Raw genomic sequence first — 18,581 nt, 5'->3', positions numbered from 1 at the left:
AAATATTACATTAAATTAAAAAGCATCTCAAAAGTGTTTATATTGTCACGCTGCCTGGTTCGAATCTTTGAAAATGTGAAAGAGACTGGTTAGGTGCTCCGTCAAAGCACACCAGTGTATTGATTTTGTATTACAATGTTAGTGACATCCCTGACTGCAAACTTCAGTAATTTCTCATCAACGAACGTTTAAATTCACGTCAGAAAGTGGAAGGCATAATCACAAGAAATTTAATTAATGCTTATACACCAATTATTTGACGCTTTCCAACATGCGTTTGACCTCTGAATGAGTGAATTGGTAATGGTAGCACTACCACATACCAGCAGGTAATAAGTCAATCGTAAGCCATGAGATAAACAGGGCTTGGATTGTCGATGTAGCAATGGGTTCTCAAAATTACCATTTTTCCAGAGGTTAAGTCACCAATAGCACTCAGATTTACACCAAAAATTTGCCTCACCTTTGATTTATAATTTTCCATGCCCCACCAGTTATAAACAGAGAGAATACAAATAGTTTCAGCCTAAATAATTGCAAAGCACTACAAAGGGCAGGACTGACCTATAATGCCGAGTACAAGTTGCCCCGTTTCCTCTTCCCAGCCGACAAGGAGAGAGTAGTCAATGATGAGGTGGCTGGAGAGGAAGTGGGCATCCCTGAGGATGGCGGCAGTGAGCGCCGCCTTGCAATGCGGGCGCACGTAGAGCGGGTCGTCTCGCACTACCCGCAGCAGGTTCTCGTCCAGCAGCACGAGCTCGCATGGCCCCTCCTTGCTCAGCTCTGCCTTCACATTGCGGTTCCTCAGCGAGCCCTTCAGGTCAAACACCTGCTCGTATCCCCAGGCAACAGCTCCGATTAGAACGGGTGGCTACGTACGGTGCAAGAGAGGTTCAATGTACATGCAACACAAGAGCAGAGGGGTACATGGACGACGCCTGCCAGAACTCCGAAATCTTCGTCCGCCACTTGAGTTTGACGCACCCGGGCTGGTACCACTGTCTTAAGCTTCCTCCCTCAAGCGCATCTAACCTCAATTCACCTTGTAATCTTACATGCCACACTAACATTCTTAAACCACAGCTACTGAAGGACTGCACACCACATTGATGAAAAATGCAGAAATTAAATCTGCTCATTTGGGGGGGCGGGAGCGAGATGGATTGTTGAATTTCAAACCGGAGGAGATGGCTTAGCAGGCACATTCATTTCAGCAGTGGATATACGAATCGATTGGCGGTGACCCGGGGGTGCCAAAACCTCCATAACTCCGAAACCAGAAGGCCTATGAAGACGGGAGGTGTCACCGAGCCCGATACGCACGCTAAATATGGAAATAAAAAAACACGCAAAATACTCATTAAAGGGGACTGCTGGGGATTTGTGCATGGCAACGGCTGTTGCTTGTTTTGAAAGTACATCAGGATGCTGGTCTGGTCATTCCCCAGCACGTTCTGCTTTTTACAGGGGTGGCCACCCCCCTTGTCTTTGGGAGCGAGACCACTTGGAGGCAATGGCGCACCAGGCGCTCTCTTGGTACGGCTGGCGGTCACGGTCGTGCTGGCGGGGGCGGTCACGGTCGTGCTGGCGGGATCGACATCGTCATCGCTCCCAGCGTTGCCCTCTGGCAGGACAGGGTAGTACCAGCGATGCTCCCAGAAAAAAAAAAAACCTTAAACTATGCCCAGCCCACCAATATTTTGCGGTGACCCGGGCTACCGCCAATCGATTCATATGGCTGATGATAAACTAGCAAAGGAATAGTTAGGGAGGTTTGCTGGTACCTATGTTTTTCAGACAATACCATCGCCAATGCAGTGGACATCATTAACCAGGACATTCATGAATAAACAAAGAGAACGCACCCACCTTCCTTTCCTAATTTTCTGTTGAATTAAGGCCTCCCCCCCCACCATGTGTCAGCATGGTGGATGTTTTAACCATACAATCACACTCATCAGTCCAGGCTGGAGGGGGGGGGGGGGGGATACCCAGGGCTGGTTCGAATATAATTCTTCACTGATGTTAGCCGTGGCTAGGAATAAAGCTCAAATTGCTGATTTCAAAGCATGGTGGACAGGTAATGCACATTTTCCATCTCCCTGCCCCTTAACTGCAGATACATGCGAGGCTCGAGTCTACTACTTGGAGCCGAATACAGCGAGACATTTACGTCTGATGATGTTAGAGTTTCTACTTGAATTTAAGCTCAATTCTACTACCAATAATTCCAATGGTTTGCACAACTGCCAATGAGGCTTTAAAGGCTCGAGTTTGTCCGATTGAAATCAAGTATATTTAAATGAAAATTTTAGATTAATAACAGTTTGACGGCTCATAGGGCCAAACTCAATTGTGGCGCAGGATAATTTACACTTGGCTTGTCATTTCCCCTTAACCACAAAAGTTAATGTAAGCATTTGTAACGTGATACAAATGAACAGCATTCAGAGGGCATGAACTCCCAGATCCTATATCAGCTGTCTGCACTGTATACATCCTGGCTCTAAGATTGCAGTGTCACATTATCGCAGCACCAAAGACCACTTTGTCAAGGCAATTGGCAGTGACATCCTCATTGAAGTTGTCATTTAAGAGAAAGATTAAATAATGGAATGAGACATCACATGGCATGGGCAGATGATATCTGAACACATTTGCTTTTGTATGTATTTCACACATTGTGGTTTGTTTGACCACATTTCAAGCTGGTCGGTGTGGATTGAAGGTGCGAGATGCATAGATGTGGAAACAGAATAGTACAAGGGATGTTTCTGCACCGTCTTCTATTGAACACCATTTTAGCAGAACCCATTAGCAGTGCATCGACAAAGGGCTGTACATTTAAACAATTTCACACAATGTTGTGTGAAGTAACTGCCGGGCATTGAACACCTTGCGAGCCAGGACTAAACCATTACAGCCAAATGTAGACTGTAAACGGAAACTTGCCTGGGTCATTTTCCTGCCATAGAAGAGGTTCTCCATTACCAGGAGATCTTGTTTCTTTTCCGTGTTGGTTTGCGAGTTTTTAAATCCGATTCTGTACACGCCAAGGATCTTGGCGAGAGCCGTTGGACGCTGATAAAGGATCAACACCAGCGTTATCAGTACAAGCATTAGTAACAGCATCAAACACCACTGTTTTACTTTCTTCTGGATGTTTTTATCTAATGTTGTACACTTTTAAACCAACTAATTCATGCACAATCCTATTGCTCCACCATGACCTTAACAGCAGCTTCATCAGTAGACATTTATCAGTTGCTGCCTAAAGCAACAAGGTCTGCCAATAAACTATTTTAAAATTCAAATAATATATATTTACACCATATTATTTGTTCTTTCGGTAAAGTCACGTAGAAGACAAACAATAAAATAATAAAAATAATATAAAACAATAAAATTCTAACGACGTTTCGACTGCAACACAAGCAATCATCATCAAGTGTGAAAACCACAGCAAGAAAAGTGAAAAAAGTGGCGTTTTTTTAACATTAGCACCACGGAGAGCGATTTGGCAGTTATTCAAATGGACGAGTCCATCAATGTTCGGAAAAGAGGAAGGGGGAGACGAAAATAATGGATGCGGTCTGAAAGCCACCGTAAGCGTGAACAATCAATTAAGACCCTAAATGGTTTATCAAATCCTTCCAATGATTGCCAAGCCAGAATCCATCTTCCTCGGTTGAAATTGTCTGTGTATATGTGGATAGCCTCATGAACGAATCTCTCATGATAGCCAGATGGCTTGCAGAGAACCTCCCTCTTGGAGAAGTCAATGTCATGTGAGCCTACTGAATTATAACAGTGAACTGCCACGGCCGAGGTGTTGGTCCTACCGTGTTTTAGGTCTGCTTTGTGTTCACGGATGCGGTCCGAGACATGGCGTTTGGTTTCTCCAATGTAACTACTACCACAGAGGCAACTTAGTTTGTAGACACCAGGGTGCTGTATGTCCGGAATCACATCTTTTACAAACGGAACCAGATCACGGATTTTATGTAATGTCCTAATAGAGACCTGATGGTTCAATGAGCCACTGTCTACAGAAAAGCTACCCATACAGATGCTTACCTGAAACCGGATTCCCACCACTATCCACCCCAGAAGAATTCCCTCATCAAGACTCTGCACCATAGAGCCCAATGCATATCCGACCAGGAACAAATTGCCAGTGAACTCAAGCACGTACACCAAGCTCTTAAGGCTAATGGTTACTCCGACTACACAATCCGCAAAGCTATCACTCCAACCATGAAGAAGGACCCTCTTGAGGAGTCATTCAAAACCTCTCTACCCTACATTGCGGGGATCACAAAAAACATCTCCAAAATCTTGAATACACACAAGATCCAGGTCCGATTCAACACATTACATAAAATCCATGATCTGGTTCCGTCTGTAAAAGATGTGATTCCGGACATACAGTACCCTGGCATCTACAAACTAAGTTGCCTCTGTGGTAGTAACATTGGAGAAAGCAAACGACATGTCTCGGACCGCATTCGTGAACATAAAGCAGACCTGAAACACGGTAGGACCAACACTTCGGCCGTGGCAGATCACTGTTATAATTCAGTAGGCTCACATGACTTCTCCAAGACAGGGGTTCTCTGCAGGCCATGTGGCTATCATGAGAGATTCGTTCATGAGGCTAGCCACATATACAAACAGACAATTTCAACCAAGAAGATGGATTCTAGTTTAGCAATCATTGGAAGGATTTGATAAACCATTTCAGATCTGTATTGATTGTTCACGCTTACGGTGGCTTTCAGACTGCATCCATTATTCGTGTCTTCCCCCTCCCTCTTTTCCGAACATAGATGACTCGTCCATTTGAATAATTGCCAAATCACTCTGTGGTGCTAACGTTAAAAAGCCGCCACTTTTTTCAAATTTTCTTGCTGTGGTTTTCACACCTGACGATGATTGCTTGTGTTGCAGTCGAAATGTCGTGAGAATTGTTTTATATTTTTATTATTTTATTGTTTCCCTTCTACGTGACTTTACCGAAAGAACCAAGAATATGAATCCCTGCAGTCACAAAAGCTTTAAATCAAAATGTATTTACACCTTTCACATTTGAGCTGCAATAAACATATAATACGACCATTACATAAGTTCAGCTACACTGAAACACAATTAAATATTTGTAACAAATTTAAATGGCTGGTTGAACGGACCTGGTTGAATAAGGCTGGCCACAAATAACAAACACCATCCATGGTATGAAATGTAAGTCTATTGGGCTCACATTGGCAGAAATTGACTTCACAGAAGTTAATTGCAGTAGGTGATGAATTACACACTTTATTACCAGTGATATCACTGCAATTGAGGTTGAGCAGAGATAGTGTAGCCATCGTCAGCTATGATCAATCTGTTGAACAAAAGCACCCCTCAATTCATCACCATCTCTCATGGTCCAGTGATGCAATTATCCATTTTGCTCCTAGATAGGAGCTAATTGCATTCATCCCATTACCTTGCCAGTCTTCCTCTTCGGTATGATACCTTCTTTGGCTGCCATACCATCACTATTCTCGACCATTGGACATAATCCCTTTATAAAATGGCATCCTACCCACTTTTCTTAAAGTTAAAGTGATGTCTTTAACTTGCATGTGTTCTCTTTTCCACAATTCACTTATTTTTTGTGACTATCCATGCTACCAATCTATGTCACAATAGGTAAAATGACCAAGTGAAATTTAATTATTTGGGTATATTAGCATGCTGATTTTCATTACCAAAATTACGTAAGATGATGCGGTACTTAATATTGTAAGGACAGTACGGGGCCTAGTGGCCGTAAATAATGATTGCAGCGATGAGGACAGGCAGGGTCAAGTGAGGTAACTGGGTGAGGAGTCAACGCAGGGGTAGAGATGGAACCCCCGGGGTGTTATAGTGAGGCAAAGGAGAGCGTTCGGGGAAAAAGGGACGAGGCAGAGCCGAGGGGAAATAAAAGGCAGCGCAGAGCGGGGCGCTCCTGTGGGGATTAGGGGGTTCAGACCATCGCTGTCATCAGGGTGGATCGCCCTCATCGTCTTGGAAGGCTGGGAAAGAAGTTATACATCTTTACCGTAGCTACTACATCGACGGCTCCTATATAGTCAGTCAGCTATATAGTGAACGTCGTGTAGCAGCTACATAGAGTCACTCAGTTGTTTATAGTCAACCTGCGTCCACCTGATAACATGGCAGAGTCGGGTGGACTGTAATATAATTAATATATGCAACTTAAGTAAGACAGCGTCTCTGAGCGCTACATTACAATATTGTTATGAACAGAATTGCAACTCAAGACCATTTTAAGTCAATGAGAGGACAAAAGCCAAGTGGATCTTACCTTTTGGGTCACAGCGTTGGTGATGTAGTGGAAGTAGTGTGGCGCAAACTCCAAGAAGGACTGCACCTCCAGACGAGACATTTGCTTCAGAATAAAACGCTCATCTGCAGCAGTGAGAAGGCAGAAGGGCTACTGCATTAGGTTAGTGGAAAAGCCAGAGCAGGGAATTTGCACTCCGACAGTTCATTACTGAACCACTTTACTCAAACATGTTTTATTTACCACAGAAATCCAACGAGATTAACTGCGTGCAGATTGTCCAGATTGCATATAAATTAACTACCTCGTGAAAAAGGGGATTGGGAAATTGGTATTTCACTTAATTTGTGCACTTTACTCGGGTAAATGGTTGTATTAGCTTTTCACGCTTGACCAATTATTTTAAGAGGACGCATTCAACGTCTGCACCCTATTCTGTGAATAAACAACACTTTTAGATCTTCTCCTAAGCAATCTTTGTCCACGTTTAGTTGGCCAGGTCACACGGTCCGTCCCTGCAAGCCTCACCCTGCGTCTCGTAGAAAGCGGAGCCAGATTTTCCTCCGCGAGCTTGCCACGGCATGCAGTGGGAGAGTGAGTGGATGAAGTCTTCCTCACTGCTGCTCAAGATCACCTCGCGCAGCTTGCGGAACTCCTCCCCATAGTACACGCGACAGTAAAACCGGCAACTTGAGTCGGAGAACTCTGCTCGGTCAGCAAAAACAGACAGCAAGCTGGGTCAGCTGGGTTTTTCTGACAAAAACGTCCTAGAAAAGATGCTGTATTATTAGGGTGGCCACCCGTTCTGTTTTTCCCAGGATCGTCCAATTTTTGCAATAGCAGACCTGGGAAACCTGCAAGTATTTCCAGAACATTAAAATTCCAATTTTTTTTCAGTTATGCAATAACACAATTCAAGACAATGCGTTTCCATGTAGTTGTCTCCTATTCCGGTATTGTGTACCTCAGCGGGTGTTAATACTGTGTTGGCAGTGGAACAAGAGCAAAAATAAACACCAAAACATTTGCCAATAAGACGTTTGAGGATGGCCCTTCTTCAAAGCACAAATCATTCCTGTGCAACGAAGGGCCATTGCCCAAAATCTTTCCTATGTATATGTTCTTTCTAAAAGGTCGTGTTATCTACGTATTATACAGTTTACCATTTTCAACTACAAATGTATGTTTGTCTGCTTTTCCACACTTTGTAACACAGGCTGAATCTGATTCTCCATTAATCTTGTTCACAAATAAGACAAACATACCGTTTTCCTTTCTATTGCCAAGAAGGATTACCTAGGCAGTATTTAATGCACTCCAAATAAGTGTCTGTGGATTTTTAGAATTTCTCCAACTCACGGATTTCAATGTGGGGGTGGACGGATTGCTTCTTTTGTTTGTCAGAGCCATCAGGTTCATCTGTAGGAAAAATTAAAATGTCAACAAAACTGAGGGGAGTTGTGAAGCAGTCTTCCACACAATTGTGGTCTGGAAGTCACAAAAGTGAAAACAAATCTAAGGAAGTTTTTTTGTGAAGCCCCTTATTTATGTACTCAAGAAAATAAAACGCAATGTTGGAGGCAGCTCTATTGAAAAGAGTAAGAGTAATTGCATCTTCTTTATATCCTGTTCTTAAAACATTAGAATTGTATTAACAATTGACGGACAATGGCCATAATATACTTAAAAAAATACTGTACAGAACTTATGATCACCACACATGTAGGCACTTGCCAAAAAACAATGGCTTCGGTTAAGTCATTAAATTTCGTTAAGCTTCCATTCAATGATGCACAAATCTATTTTAAACAATGCCACCAACCAACCAGGTATGCTTGCCAAACAGGTTAAACCAGATTAGAAAACAGAACAGGGTGGGTGCCGTTCGTGTTGGCCATAACCACGCAACTTTATTTGGATGCCAATGACAAATGGAGACAAAGTAGGGAGAGACGAAAACGATACGTTGCGAAAGATGACAGATCTGTGGAATATGCCTCAGCTTCTTTAGATTAAGAGGCCATCATAGCGATTGTGGTTGCCACAACATTCCATTGCAGTTGTTGCAGAGTCGACACCTGACCTCCAAAGTTTGCTTTTAGTGACCTCTGGATGCCAACTTTAGTAAACGTTTATTTTGTGGGTTGACAATGAGGCTCTTTTCAAATCAAAGTTAGTTAAATAAAAATAATGGCAAGTCAACAGCTAGACATTGCAAAAGCATACAAATTGTTAGATTTTTTTCATATATACAGCATATACGTTAGATGCGATCAATTAACATCAATGATTCACTGACCGCTGTTAAATGTAAATGCCAAAACAGCCAATGCAGTCATTACTTTCTTCTTAAAATAATAATTGAACACAGATGTGTAAAAGGGGCACCATTGGTTGACCAAAGTACCATGCAGTTTTGTCAAAATATAAAAAGGGACGCGCAGAGTACATCCCCTACAAAACTGTAACACGAAGCCCCACATGCATGGGTGGTAGGCACGTAACGATTTGCCCACTCGTGATCAATTGTCATAATTGAGGGTCTCAATTCACCACAATAAATCGCCTGTGGGGAACGTAGCACCTCCTAGTGGCTTACAGCAGTCACGTGCACAGATTCAGACAGGACATAAGCATCGCCAAGTCAATTGTTACCACAAACTATTCAATGGTACGCAATCGTCAGCATAAAAATGGTAAAAGTTATATAGCGATTCTTATGGTAATCATTACACATTTGACAAGCAGTCTGTAAAAAAATTGTGGTCCTAAAGTAGCTTTGCCGATGTGTAACAGGAAAAAAATGAAAAAACAAACCCAGGCCCTGGGCATCGGGTACATCCTTGGACCCCTGCCCAACTGTGCACTGGACCGATTCCGCTCCCCGCAGGGTCTCGGCCTTCTTCCTCTCTCCGGCCTCGACAGGCGGCTTAGTCACCGTGCCCCGGAAGAAGGAGAGCATCCCTCCTCCTGAGATCTTCCTCCCTGTGCCACACATGGTCACAAAACAAAGTCTCCCTCCATCCATATTAAAACTGATAAGGCAAGGGGCTGTCAGAGTGCACCTGTAAAGACGACTTGACACTTTTGAGATGGCTCCTTTATTGGAGACGCGTTCATTTCATACAGGCGAAGACCCTACTGCTGCAACAGCGCCCAGTCTCCCGCGCATCTCCCTTGTATACGGACCGAGGCCACGCCCCCCTTGCCAAACCTTCTCGCCGACTCTAGACGCTCGCTCAACCAACAGATTCTACCGTCCTCTTCCGTCACCTGACCGCACGCTCCCTTCGATCATTCCCGTAGCCACTAGTCCCTTTGCACTCACAGCTAACGCCTGTTAATTACGTCCCGTGGCCACTTGTCCCTTCACGTCGCAAGTAGACTCCACTATCATTACGCACCTATGAAGCCCACTGTAGTGCATATCAGGGTGGGTGTAAAGCTCAGTATACATTTTTTTACATAATCAAACCCATACAATTTAATGCAACTTCTCTGGTCTATGTGCTGTCAAGGCCATTGTCCAAAACGTCACCTATGTTTTTAAGGCAGTGCTGTTGATTAATTTATTGAGTTTTTGTTATTTGTGCACCACTGCCAGTGCAGCATCACCAAATAATGAATACAATTAAAAAAGGAACTACAAAACTGCAATTAGATAAAGGCCCAGGTTTAGGCCACTATATACAACTAATGGCACATTAGTGCAAGGCAAACTGCTTTGAATTATAGGAATCGGCTGGTAATTATGGTGCTGCAATTCAATTGAGTTTCGTGATTTACACTGAGAGCCCACCTCGGGAACAATTATAATGCAACTTTTTTGTTTTACTCAGGAAAGCCTCCGAGTTTCATAACTGCTACATTCTCCATTGGGATGTTTGAAAAATTAATTAATTTAAACGAATGTCCGACCTGTAAAAAAAAGTACCTGGAAAATACTCCAGGGTCTGCAGAGATAATGGACAACTTTCTTATATCCCTCTACCAACCCAGCAATATAACAGGGTACACCAAGTCACAGTAGGCAGTGCGAGTAAAGTGTGGGTACTCCCACCCCCTCCCTACCATTCTTCCAAGACATTTGTCGGGGAAGAGTAGGCTACACCCTTTTAGGAGGGGGCTCTCTTTAGAGCTCTTTTTGGAGGTCCTTCTGCAGCAGTGTAGCCGAGCATGGAATCTCAGGAAAAAACCCTTTTACCTTTACAACACCCAGGGGGCCACACACCATCATACGAGTGAGATGGACCTAGCTTGCATGCATTGGTAATTGCAATCAAACACCACTCAAACCATTAGTTTTTGTACCAGTCTCTGGCTCAGAGGAGCGACCGCCGGACAAGATGGTCTCAGGACTCTTGCCCGGGCTGACGATCTTCTCCTTTTTCTCCACACCACTGTGACGACAGAGTTAATAATGTCAGATGCATACTGTCCATGAGGGAGCCACACATAGACCCCCCCCCCCCCCACTGTAACATGTCAACAGTAATGGTGATATGGTTAGAACCACTCCCGGATATTATGTTACACTGGGTATTAATCGAAGGCCGAGCCAAATCTAGCAGAGGTCCAGGATCGGTTCGGCTATGGTTCACCACCTATATTAAGCTGTGGCCGAGAATCACTCAAGTTTTGCAGCAGAGCATGCTGACCAGTGCCAAAGAAAATATTCCCTGTGTAGCCTTTGACTGTTGGGGCACGTGCAGTTCACGAGCATCTGATGAAGGCAGGCACGGCACACAAGGGTATGGTTGGCCAGGACCAAGCCTGACCACCTTCGTCTCCCCTAGTGGTGATGTTTACACATCACACCAGGTATTAATGAGGCCAAGTCGACCAAAGAATGGTTCGGATAATCTCTACCTGGTAATAGCTGCGAGTGGGAAGCGGTTTAGTAGCGCAGTGCACTCACCACTACACTGCAGCTTCCCCACACCACCCACACCCCCAATTGTATCAACCACACATCCGCAGGTGGTGGTAAAACAGGAAGTACAAATCTATGCTCATTACCACATTGTCTAGGTCAACGATTAGTAGATACTCAGATTTGCAAACTTGAGATGAAGGAATTTCTGAAGGATTTTGGGAAAGAGGCCCTACAGCTAAAAAAAACACTGCTTGACAACTTGATTGAGGGGCCGTACAGTGATACGAGGAGACATATCAAGAAGATAGGATGGAGGGCGTTTGAGCCAAGGACCTGCCATTGGGCAGAGGAATAAATCAAAGTGTTGGTGTTAACGGTCACAAGTATTGGTATGCTGGAAAGTACCCCGCGCTGCCTGTAGACTTTTCACTTCCCATTCTTCCCAGGACTCGAACAATTTCCTCCAGTGCAGCCTTGTGCTCTTTGCAGCTGGCAATCAAAACATACATATTTGCCAGTCAAACCTCAAAACTAGAAATAGCTTGGAGTACCTTAACAAAATTAAATCTCAAAAACAATACAACTCTCAAGTAACAGATCATGTGAATTGGTGCGGTGTGATTTACATTAAGGATTTTGAGCATAAGGGGACAGTAACCAGATTAAAAAGAAACATCAAGTCAAGTTTTATTTTTGTTACAATCTTTAAAGCCTTTTCATCTATGATATATTTGTATTCATTGATAGACACATAAATACAAAAGTTTAAATACATATATAAATCACACATTTGACCCTTTCCTTTAAAGAGATACAGCTATTATGCAAAGCATATATAAAATCACAGCATTCGTTTATATTTCAAAATAAATTGGTTTTAGGGTGGAACAGCAAGGTAGCAGTGAACACACTGCACTATACAAACTTGGCGACCCGAGTTCCATTGCCAGACAGCTGATGGTGGCAAGTGTCATCTAAAAGAGCCCCAGGGCCCATCCCATTGGCAATCTGCACTGACCAGCAGCATTAGTGAAGTTGTCAAACAACCCAGATGACTGATATGGCATGGGGGAGGCTAAAACCAGCAAGACTAAATGGGCTTGCACATGATTATTATAATTATACAAATTGGATTAAGATAAACATTTTAACACGTAGGAAGGACAAGATTAAAGGGCTCGCATAATGCGCGTTGACTCATTAATCTCCCCCACACTTTGCGCAAGAGCGCAGAAGTGTGGTCACCACATCTACGCCTCTATAAGGAACGAAACAGATGGACTTCTCCACAAATCTGGCTGTCGCCTGATGAAGCTAGTTGTAATTACTGGCGAAACGTCGTACTCGGTTTGTAAATTTTTGCCTTGGCTCTCCAACACACCGTTGTGCTGTACTAGTGACGAATTTGCATGTTTTGTTGATCTGACAACCCTTACTAATTGGCTGTGTCGGGTGGTGGCAGGTTTTAATAACACACATTTATATATTTACACGATCTAGCTAAAAAACTATTATGCAAGATACACATGTAATTTATTTCAGATCTTTAGGGAATTACAAATACAATGTGTTGGCCTTCAAAATGGGGTGGTATACCTGAGCGCAAAGGCAATGATTGTGCTGGGTTCCTTTTCACACACTACAATGGGCACTCGCTCGAACTCAAATACGTAATGATCGTCCGGCTCACTGCAGCACAGCATCAAGAAAAGAGAGCAAAAACCACTGTTAAAAATGTAACAAATCAATAACAATGCCGAAACGCACGTAGACTAATGCATCATCAGTAAGCATTTAATATATATAATTTCATCAACAAGTACAAAGTAACATTATTTCAGGTGTGTCACCGAAATTAATTGCTGGAGGACTCACCGCATATACCAGAATCTGGTGCAGTAACAAGGTCAATAAAATACTTTCTAGATCCTCTGTCAAAAGTCACAAAACCTTCAGGTTGTGCATTCACTGTGAGTTTTTACTGCATTAAAAACGAATTCAACGGTTGTCTATTCTATGGACCCCTATAACTAGGCATTTGGTAATTGACCATCCTTTCAGCACATTCATTGAGGTCGAGAGTAAATCACAAAGGATTAGACGTATGTAAACAGAACACATTGTATATTTACGAATCAAAATGGGCCCTTAACATTAGTGACACAAGTGAATTCGAAAGAGGCAATGTTAAAAACGCACAACCCACAACTTTCAAAGTGCCACAATAGGTCTGTAATAATAAGAGCTTACAAAGGCAGAGGAATGGGGTTGTAGCTGATGCCAGGCAGGAGTGTGGCTATGATGGCTTTCATTGTTGACTTCTCCTTAAACTGGGCCTCCTGGGAGGTGCCAAAGAATCCTTCCACCACATCTGAAAAATATTTAGGGCAGATGAATCCGTAAGGCAGTCAAACACGATAGATTCGTTTTACACGTCGGCACAAATATGGCTGTCGCCTGATGAAGCTAGTTGTAATTACTGGGGAAACGTCGTACTCTGTAAATGTTGTGGGGCTTGGCTCTCCAACACACCGGTGTTCTGTATTGGTGACGAATTGGCATGTTCCGTTTACGTGACAACCCTTAATAGTTGGCTGTGTTGGGTGGTAACGGGTTTTAACGAGACATTTATACATTTACGTGATCCAACTCAAAAACCTCTCTTATGGACGATAGATGAAACTGACCAGGCATAATGGTGATACAGCATCCGTGCATACAAAATGGCATGAGTAAAACTATTCTATTCGTACTTAAGATTTTATATAAAAAAAAGCTTGCACCATAAGCAGCGAGATCAAGGAGTAATGTGCAGGAGGATGGGTAAGGAGTTTGAGTAAATCCAATTATGGTTCATGCCACTGTAAAGAAAAACATGTTGGATTGCACACACCACGTTGATAGAAGGAAAGGGTGGTGGTCAAATGACAGTTGGTGGGGACCCAAGGCAGAGGGGGGGGGGGGGCGAGGGGGAACACCCAAATGTGGGGCCGTAAAAAAAGAGAGCTTCATAACTCGGAACACAAATCTTTATCTAGACTGGAGGAATTGAACCGACGCAAACTGTGGAATTGGTGTGATGAAATCGGCTCGTGCCAAGTGGATTGCAGAACCAAGTGAGACAGCAATGGCTTGGAGAGGGCTTCGCCTAGCAGAGGATTGCTTGTGGATGACGATGGCGTTTCAGTGGGTCGAGTGCTCGGCGAGTGGGGTTGGAGCGTGTCCCCACAGCTTACCCTCCTGCGGTTGCTCAGGCTCTGTGTTGTAGGTGGGTGCCTCATAGGGCGACGGTGGCTGCAGGTGCGTGGCGCTGGTGCCCGGAGGACCCAGCGAGCTGCCTTGTTCCTCTGCACCACCAACCCACCAGACATGAGTTAATCGTATCGCAGTTTGACGATGCAATCAACTCAAATTAAAAAAAAAATCTTATGACAGTTATTCATTTGAACCATGGGTGGGGAAAACATCTGGCTGGAAACTTCATTTCATATGGCTCGTGGTCACGGGGCCTAACACTTTGAGATGGCCTGCAAACAACATTCACATGTCACTACAAGCATATTATCTGCAATAAAATCGGGTATTAAAAGTAAATATTGACCTGGAAACCTAATTTTGCATGCTCACACACCTGTCCAGCCACCGACCTCTTGCCCTTATAAAAGTCAGACACGTGTGTATTTTAAAATCCTATTCAGTCAGGAGTAACAAAAGTTCCCTTGCCCATGACTTGAGCAATCACACAATAATACTGCAACGTCTAAGAAATTATATGTTTTATTTTGTGTATTTAAAGCAGTGTACTGTGGGGGAAGCATACCCTTATCGCTGCTGGTTGACACCACCCTTGGAGAGGTATCGTGGGCACTGTTCTGTAACCAAATGACACAAAAACAGGGAAAATTATATTGTGCGCAACGAGCAGTTGTTTGCCCATAACAAATCACCAGGCATTCTATACCGGTGCATTGGTAAATTGTGGACGTGGGCCCCACCCTGTCATCAGCATGCCGGTGGCGTCCAGGGCTCGGTGGCACTGTCTGTCGCTTCTTCCCCTTCTCCTGATGGAACATGTCCTGAAGCCTGCCAGATGTACATGACATGGGCACACAGACACGGAGATTCTCCAATAGTTACTCAAGTTTTCACATACACCAGGTCCTTCAAATAAAAGCCCAATTCAGGGGTGCGATGCCCTGGTAATACATTCTATTTACAAAACCTGGTTATTTGCAGACCAAATTTAGCCCACTTGCAACTTATAATTGTATTTATTTTGCTATGTTATACAAATGATAAAAAGATGTAAGATAATAAAAACATCTGAAAACACCGAAAATGACAGGCACAAGCAAATGCTACAATAGTTACTGCACAGTTCGAAACAGACTCTGGTGCACGATATTTCTGCGCTGCATGAAAATGCAGCACACAGCATTGTTTTGCACATTTTTTATTTTTTGAGCTTTGCAAGTACAATGTGACATGGTCCAGCAGTAGCAGTCCCTGCCTGAGAGGTTCAGTTCAAATCCAGTGGCCGCCCTGATTATTTTTGCAGGTGGAATAATATGCGCAATCTACTTCACATTCGAAGATGAAAGATCCACCTCATGTCACTCAAGACTAGGCCATTGATTGTTGCAGTCCGGGTCCAAATGTGCCAAATTCTAAAATTACTCACAAAAGGAATTACACGTGAATAATCACTCCCCTACAGGCAGCCATATGCCTGTTTGCAGGCCAGGTGCCATGTGACCTTGTGTCCACAGGGACTGCAGCCACAAGGGGTGCCCTTTCCAATGGTTTGAGATGTGATGAAAGGAGACATCCATGCATATAAGGCACTATGCAAAATACATTAGTGATTTTCAAAAGCCCCAATTACTATCGATGTTTAAAAGGTTCCTCCAAATTACCACGTTACATGTAAGACTTAGTATATGCACTTAGGGTACTCTGAAGACACTATTAATGATACAATCTAACAAGGAACAAATAATTATAAAAACTGCACTCGCAGCGTGACTTACCGGTTGTTCCAGGCGTGGACCATCTCGCACAGCTTCTGCTTCTGTCCAATCAGCACATCGGAGAACAGACGGGGCTGGTGGGAGGCATCCCCTGCGCTGGTCAGCAAGCGAGCCTGTATCTTCTCCAGCCATTCTTTGAATTCACTCTCCTCCATCTGACCGCAAAGACAATGGCACATTAGCAGGAGCCATGTAAGCAACACCTATCGCCATAGCACCCGGAATAGGTCCGATCGTCAGGTCTCAAGAGGCCAAGCAGATTTTGTCCTGGACAGTGCTCGGATGTGTGGCCTCCATGCATAAAGCACGAGTTTGCAGGTTGCTGCAGGACATCTTCAGGAGGGCAGTGTAGTAAAAATCCATTGTTGTACAGTACTATGCTCCGATATCCATGCTTCCCACCTTCAACCCACACTGATCAGTGACGATGTATGATCAAAACAACCCCCACAACTGACATGGTGTGGGAATGCCCTCATCCAACAGTGAATTAACAAAATGGCTGTACAAGTGAGAAATAAATGTAGATTGACTAACTAGTTTCACGATGGTTGGGGGGGGGGGGGGGGATGTGCCACCCACACTTTCAGTCAAGGTAACTGCTGCGCAATACGAGACCGCACCTCTTTCTGTGCGAACATGTCTTCCACCTTCTCCTCCCGGCTTTTGTTGAAGGTCTCCGTTTTGAGGGAGCTCAGCCTTTCATCGACAGCCTGGTAAACCTGCTGCACACTGGAACCAGAGGGGGCAAAAACAGCTGTGCACCTTTGTGGCACAAGGCAACGTGCACCAACGCAGTTCACCTTTTAGTTTACAGACCGCCACGTTGCAACTGTGACACCGTGCCACGTACTGTGTGGTTAGGTCTTTAAGGTCAGCAAGCCGGGTGGCCAGGGGCAGGTGGTGTGGCCGAATGCACACCACCAGGGGAGGCAGGCAGATCAGGCGCAGGCGGATGGAAGAGTGGCTGTGGAAATACAAGACAGTGATAAAGGTTCATCGCTCTCTCCACCACGACAGACACTGCATTCTACTGGGGAGGTAAAAAAAAGTCACTTTAAAAAGGACGATTGTGTAAATTTGCATCGCATTTGTTACATTCTGAAATTGATAAAGGTAGAGATAAATTCGAACTGCAGAAAGGCACATCAATTCAAACATGAAATCACTCAAATGCCCACTAAGATCATTAGTGGGCATTTGGCATGGCCAGTACAATGCCCAGACGTCTTTGTTTCCCCAATACTGCCAGATTCGTAGCACTAAACAACCATCCCTACCCCACCCCCAGAGGAACACTTGTGTTTAGCAGCAATAATCACCTGAAAGACGCAACCATCTGGTTATGGGAGAAGTACTGGTGGTAGTCCTGGTGGATGGAATGGCCACAGGGCTCGGCGCTGGCTCTCCGCGTATACCGCTGACCGTAGAACCGAAGCTCCAGGTACTTGGCAAATGACATGGCCCACGAGTCGGCCGAGAGAGGCACCACTGGTGTCGCCTGTTCCAGGAAGCACAGGGAAAGTATACCAGGGACTGTTCTACTTATGAACATTCGACTTATTCAGAGATACAAACAAACTTGTCCATAGGAATAGGTTTTACCCTTTTAACTGGCACAAAAACTGATACCTTTATTCAAGGCATCATGTTTGCAATAACCACAACACAAGCAGTCAAAATGCAAACAAAAAAGACAACTCTGATAATAATATGCACTGTCCTTGAATTTGATTGGTCCACACCCGAGACAGCTTTTCTTAGAGCCTAGTCTCCATTGGTGTTGGACCAAAAGACGCCAAAAGGCGTACAACTCAAAAACAGCGCACTATCAGAGTATTGAGGGCTCGGGGTGAGCATTTACATTATGAGACCTCCTTTGCCAGAAACAAGATATAGGAATAGGTTATTATCAGAGTTGTCTTTTTTGTTTGCATTTTGACTGCTTGTGTTGTGGTTATTGCAAACATGATGCCTTGAATAAAGGTGTCAGGTTTTGTGCCAGTTAAAAGGGTAAAACCTATTCCTATATCTTGTTTCTGGCAAAGGAGGTCTCATAATGTAAACTTGTCCATATGTCCAGTTGCCTGTTTGGACTGAGTCGCAAGTTCAACCACCACACAATAGATGGCGGTGGTTGTTGGTGTCAAAGGGTGGAGGGGATGAGGTCCTGGAGGAAGAACAGGAGGCTGAGCAACCCAAAGGGGTTCAACACCAAGCAGCTGGCTGAAGGTGTCGGCACGATTAATAAGGAATTGGGTTGTTGAGTCTCAGGACCCAAACACCGAAAGGTTTACCAAGGTGTTGGGAGCTGTTCACGATGCAATTGCCTGTTACA

General features: G+C 44.1%; 1 protein-coding gene across 2 annotated transcripts in view; it reads right to left on the bottom strand.

The window, feature by feature from the left end:
- PIKFYVE (phosphoinositide kinase, FYVE-type zinc finger containing) overlaps positions 1–18,581 on the bottom strand; it is a 41,310-nt gene that overhangs the window by 2,115 nt on the left and 20,614 nt on the right. For both annotated transcript variants that reach the window (XM_032964772.2, XM_032964781.2), the window contains 17 exons: positions 17,566–17,744; positions 17,097–17,210; positions 16,867–16,975; positions 16,244–16,398; positions 15,209–15,296; positions 15,034–15,085; positions 14,450–14,560; positions 13,464–13,584; positions 12,810–12,902; positions 11,619–11,702; positions 10,649–10,737; positions 9,155–9,322; positions 7,697–7,756; positions 6,866–7,042; positions 6,359–6,462; positions 2,953–3,081; positions 565–829 (listed from right to left, as the gene is read on the bottom strand). In XM_032964772.2, the coding sequence (XP_032820663.1) occupies positions 565–829; positions 2,953–3,081; positions 6,359–6,462; positions 6,866–7,042; positions 7,697–7,756; positions 9,155–9,322; positions 10,649–10,737; positions 11,619–11,702; positions 12,810–12,902; positions 13,464–13,584; positions 14,450–14,560; positions 15,034–15,085; positions 15,209–15,296; positions 16,244–16,398; positions 16,867–16,975; positions 17,097–17,210; positions 17,566–17,744 (2,098 nt within the window). The remainder of the gene's footprint in view (positions 1–564; positions 830–2,952; positions 3,082–6,358; positions 6,463–6,865; positions 7,043–7,696; positions 7,757–9,154; positions 9,323–10,648; positions 10,738–11,618; positions 11,703–12,809; positions 12,903–13,463; positions 13,585–14,449; positions 14,561–15,033; positions 15,086–15,208; positions 15,297–16,243; positions 16,399–16,866; positions 16,976–17,096; positions 17,211–17,565; positions 17,745–18,581) is intronic.

This window comes from Petromyzon marinus, chromosome 2 (genome assembly GCF_048934315.1).
Source record: "Petromyzon marinus isolate PM22_M1 ecotype Great Lakes invasive population chromosome 2, UKy_Petmar_22M1.pri1.0, whole genome shotgun sequence".
Classification (NCBI taxonomy): domain Eukaryota; kingdom Metazoa; phylum Chordata; class Hyperoartia; order Petromyzontiformes; family Petromyzontidae; genus Petromyzon; species Petromyzon marinus.
This window is presented reverse-complemented; position numbering and strand designations above follow the sequence as displayed.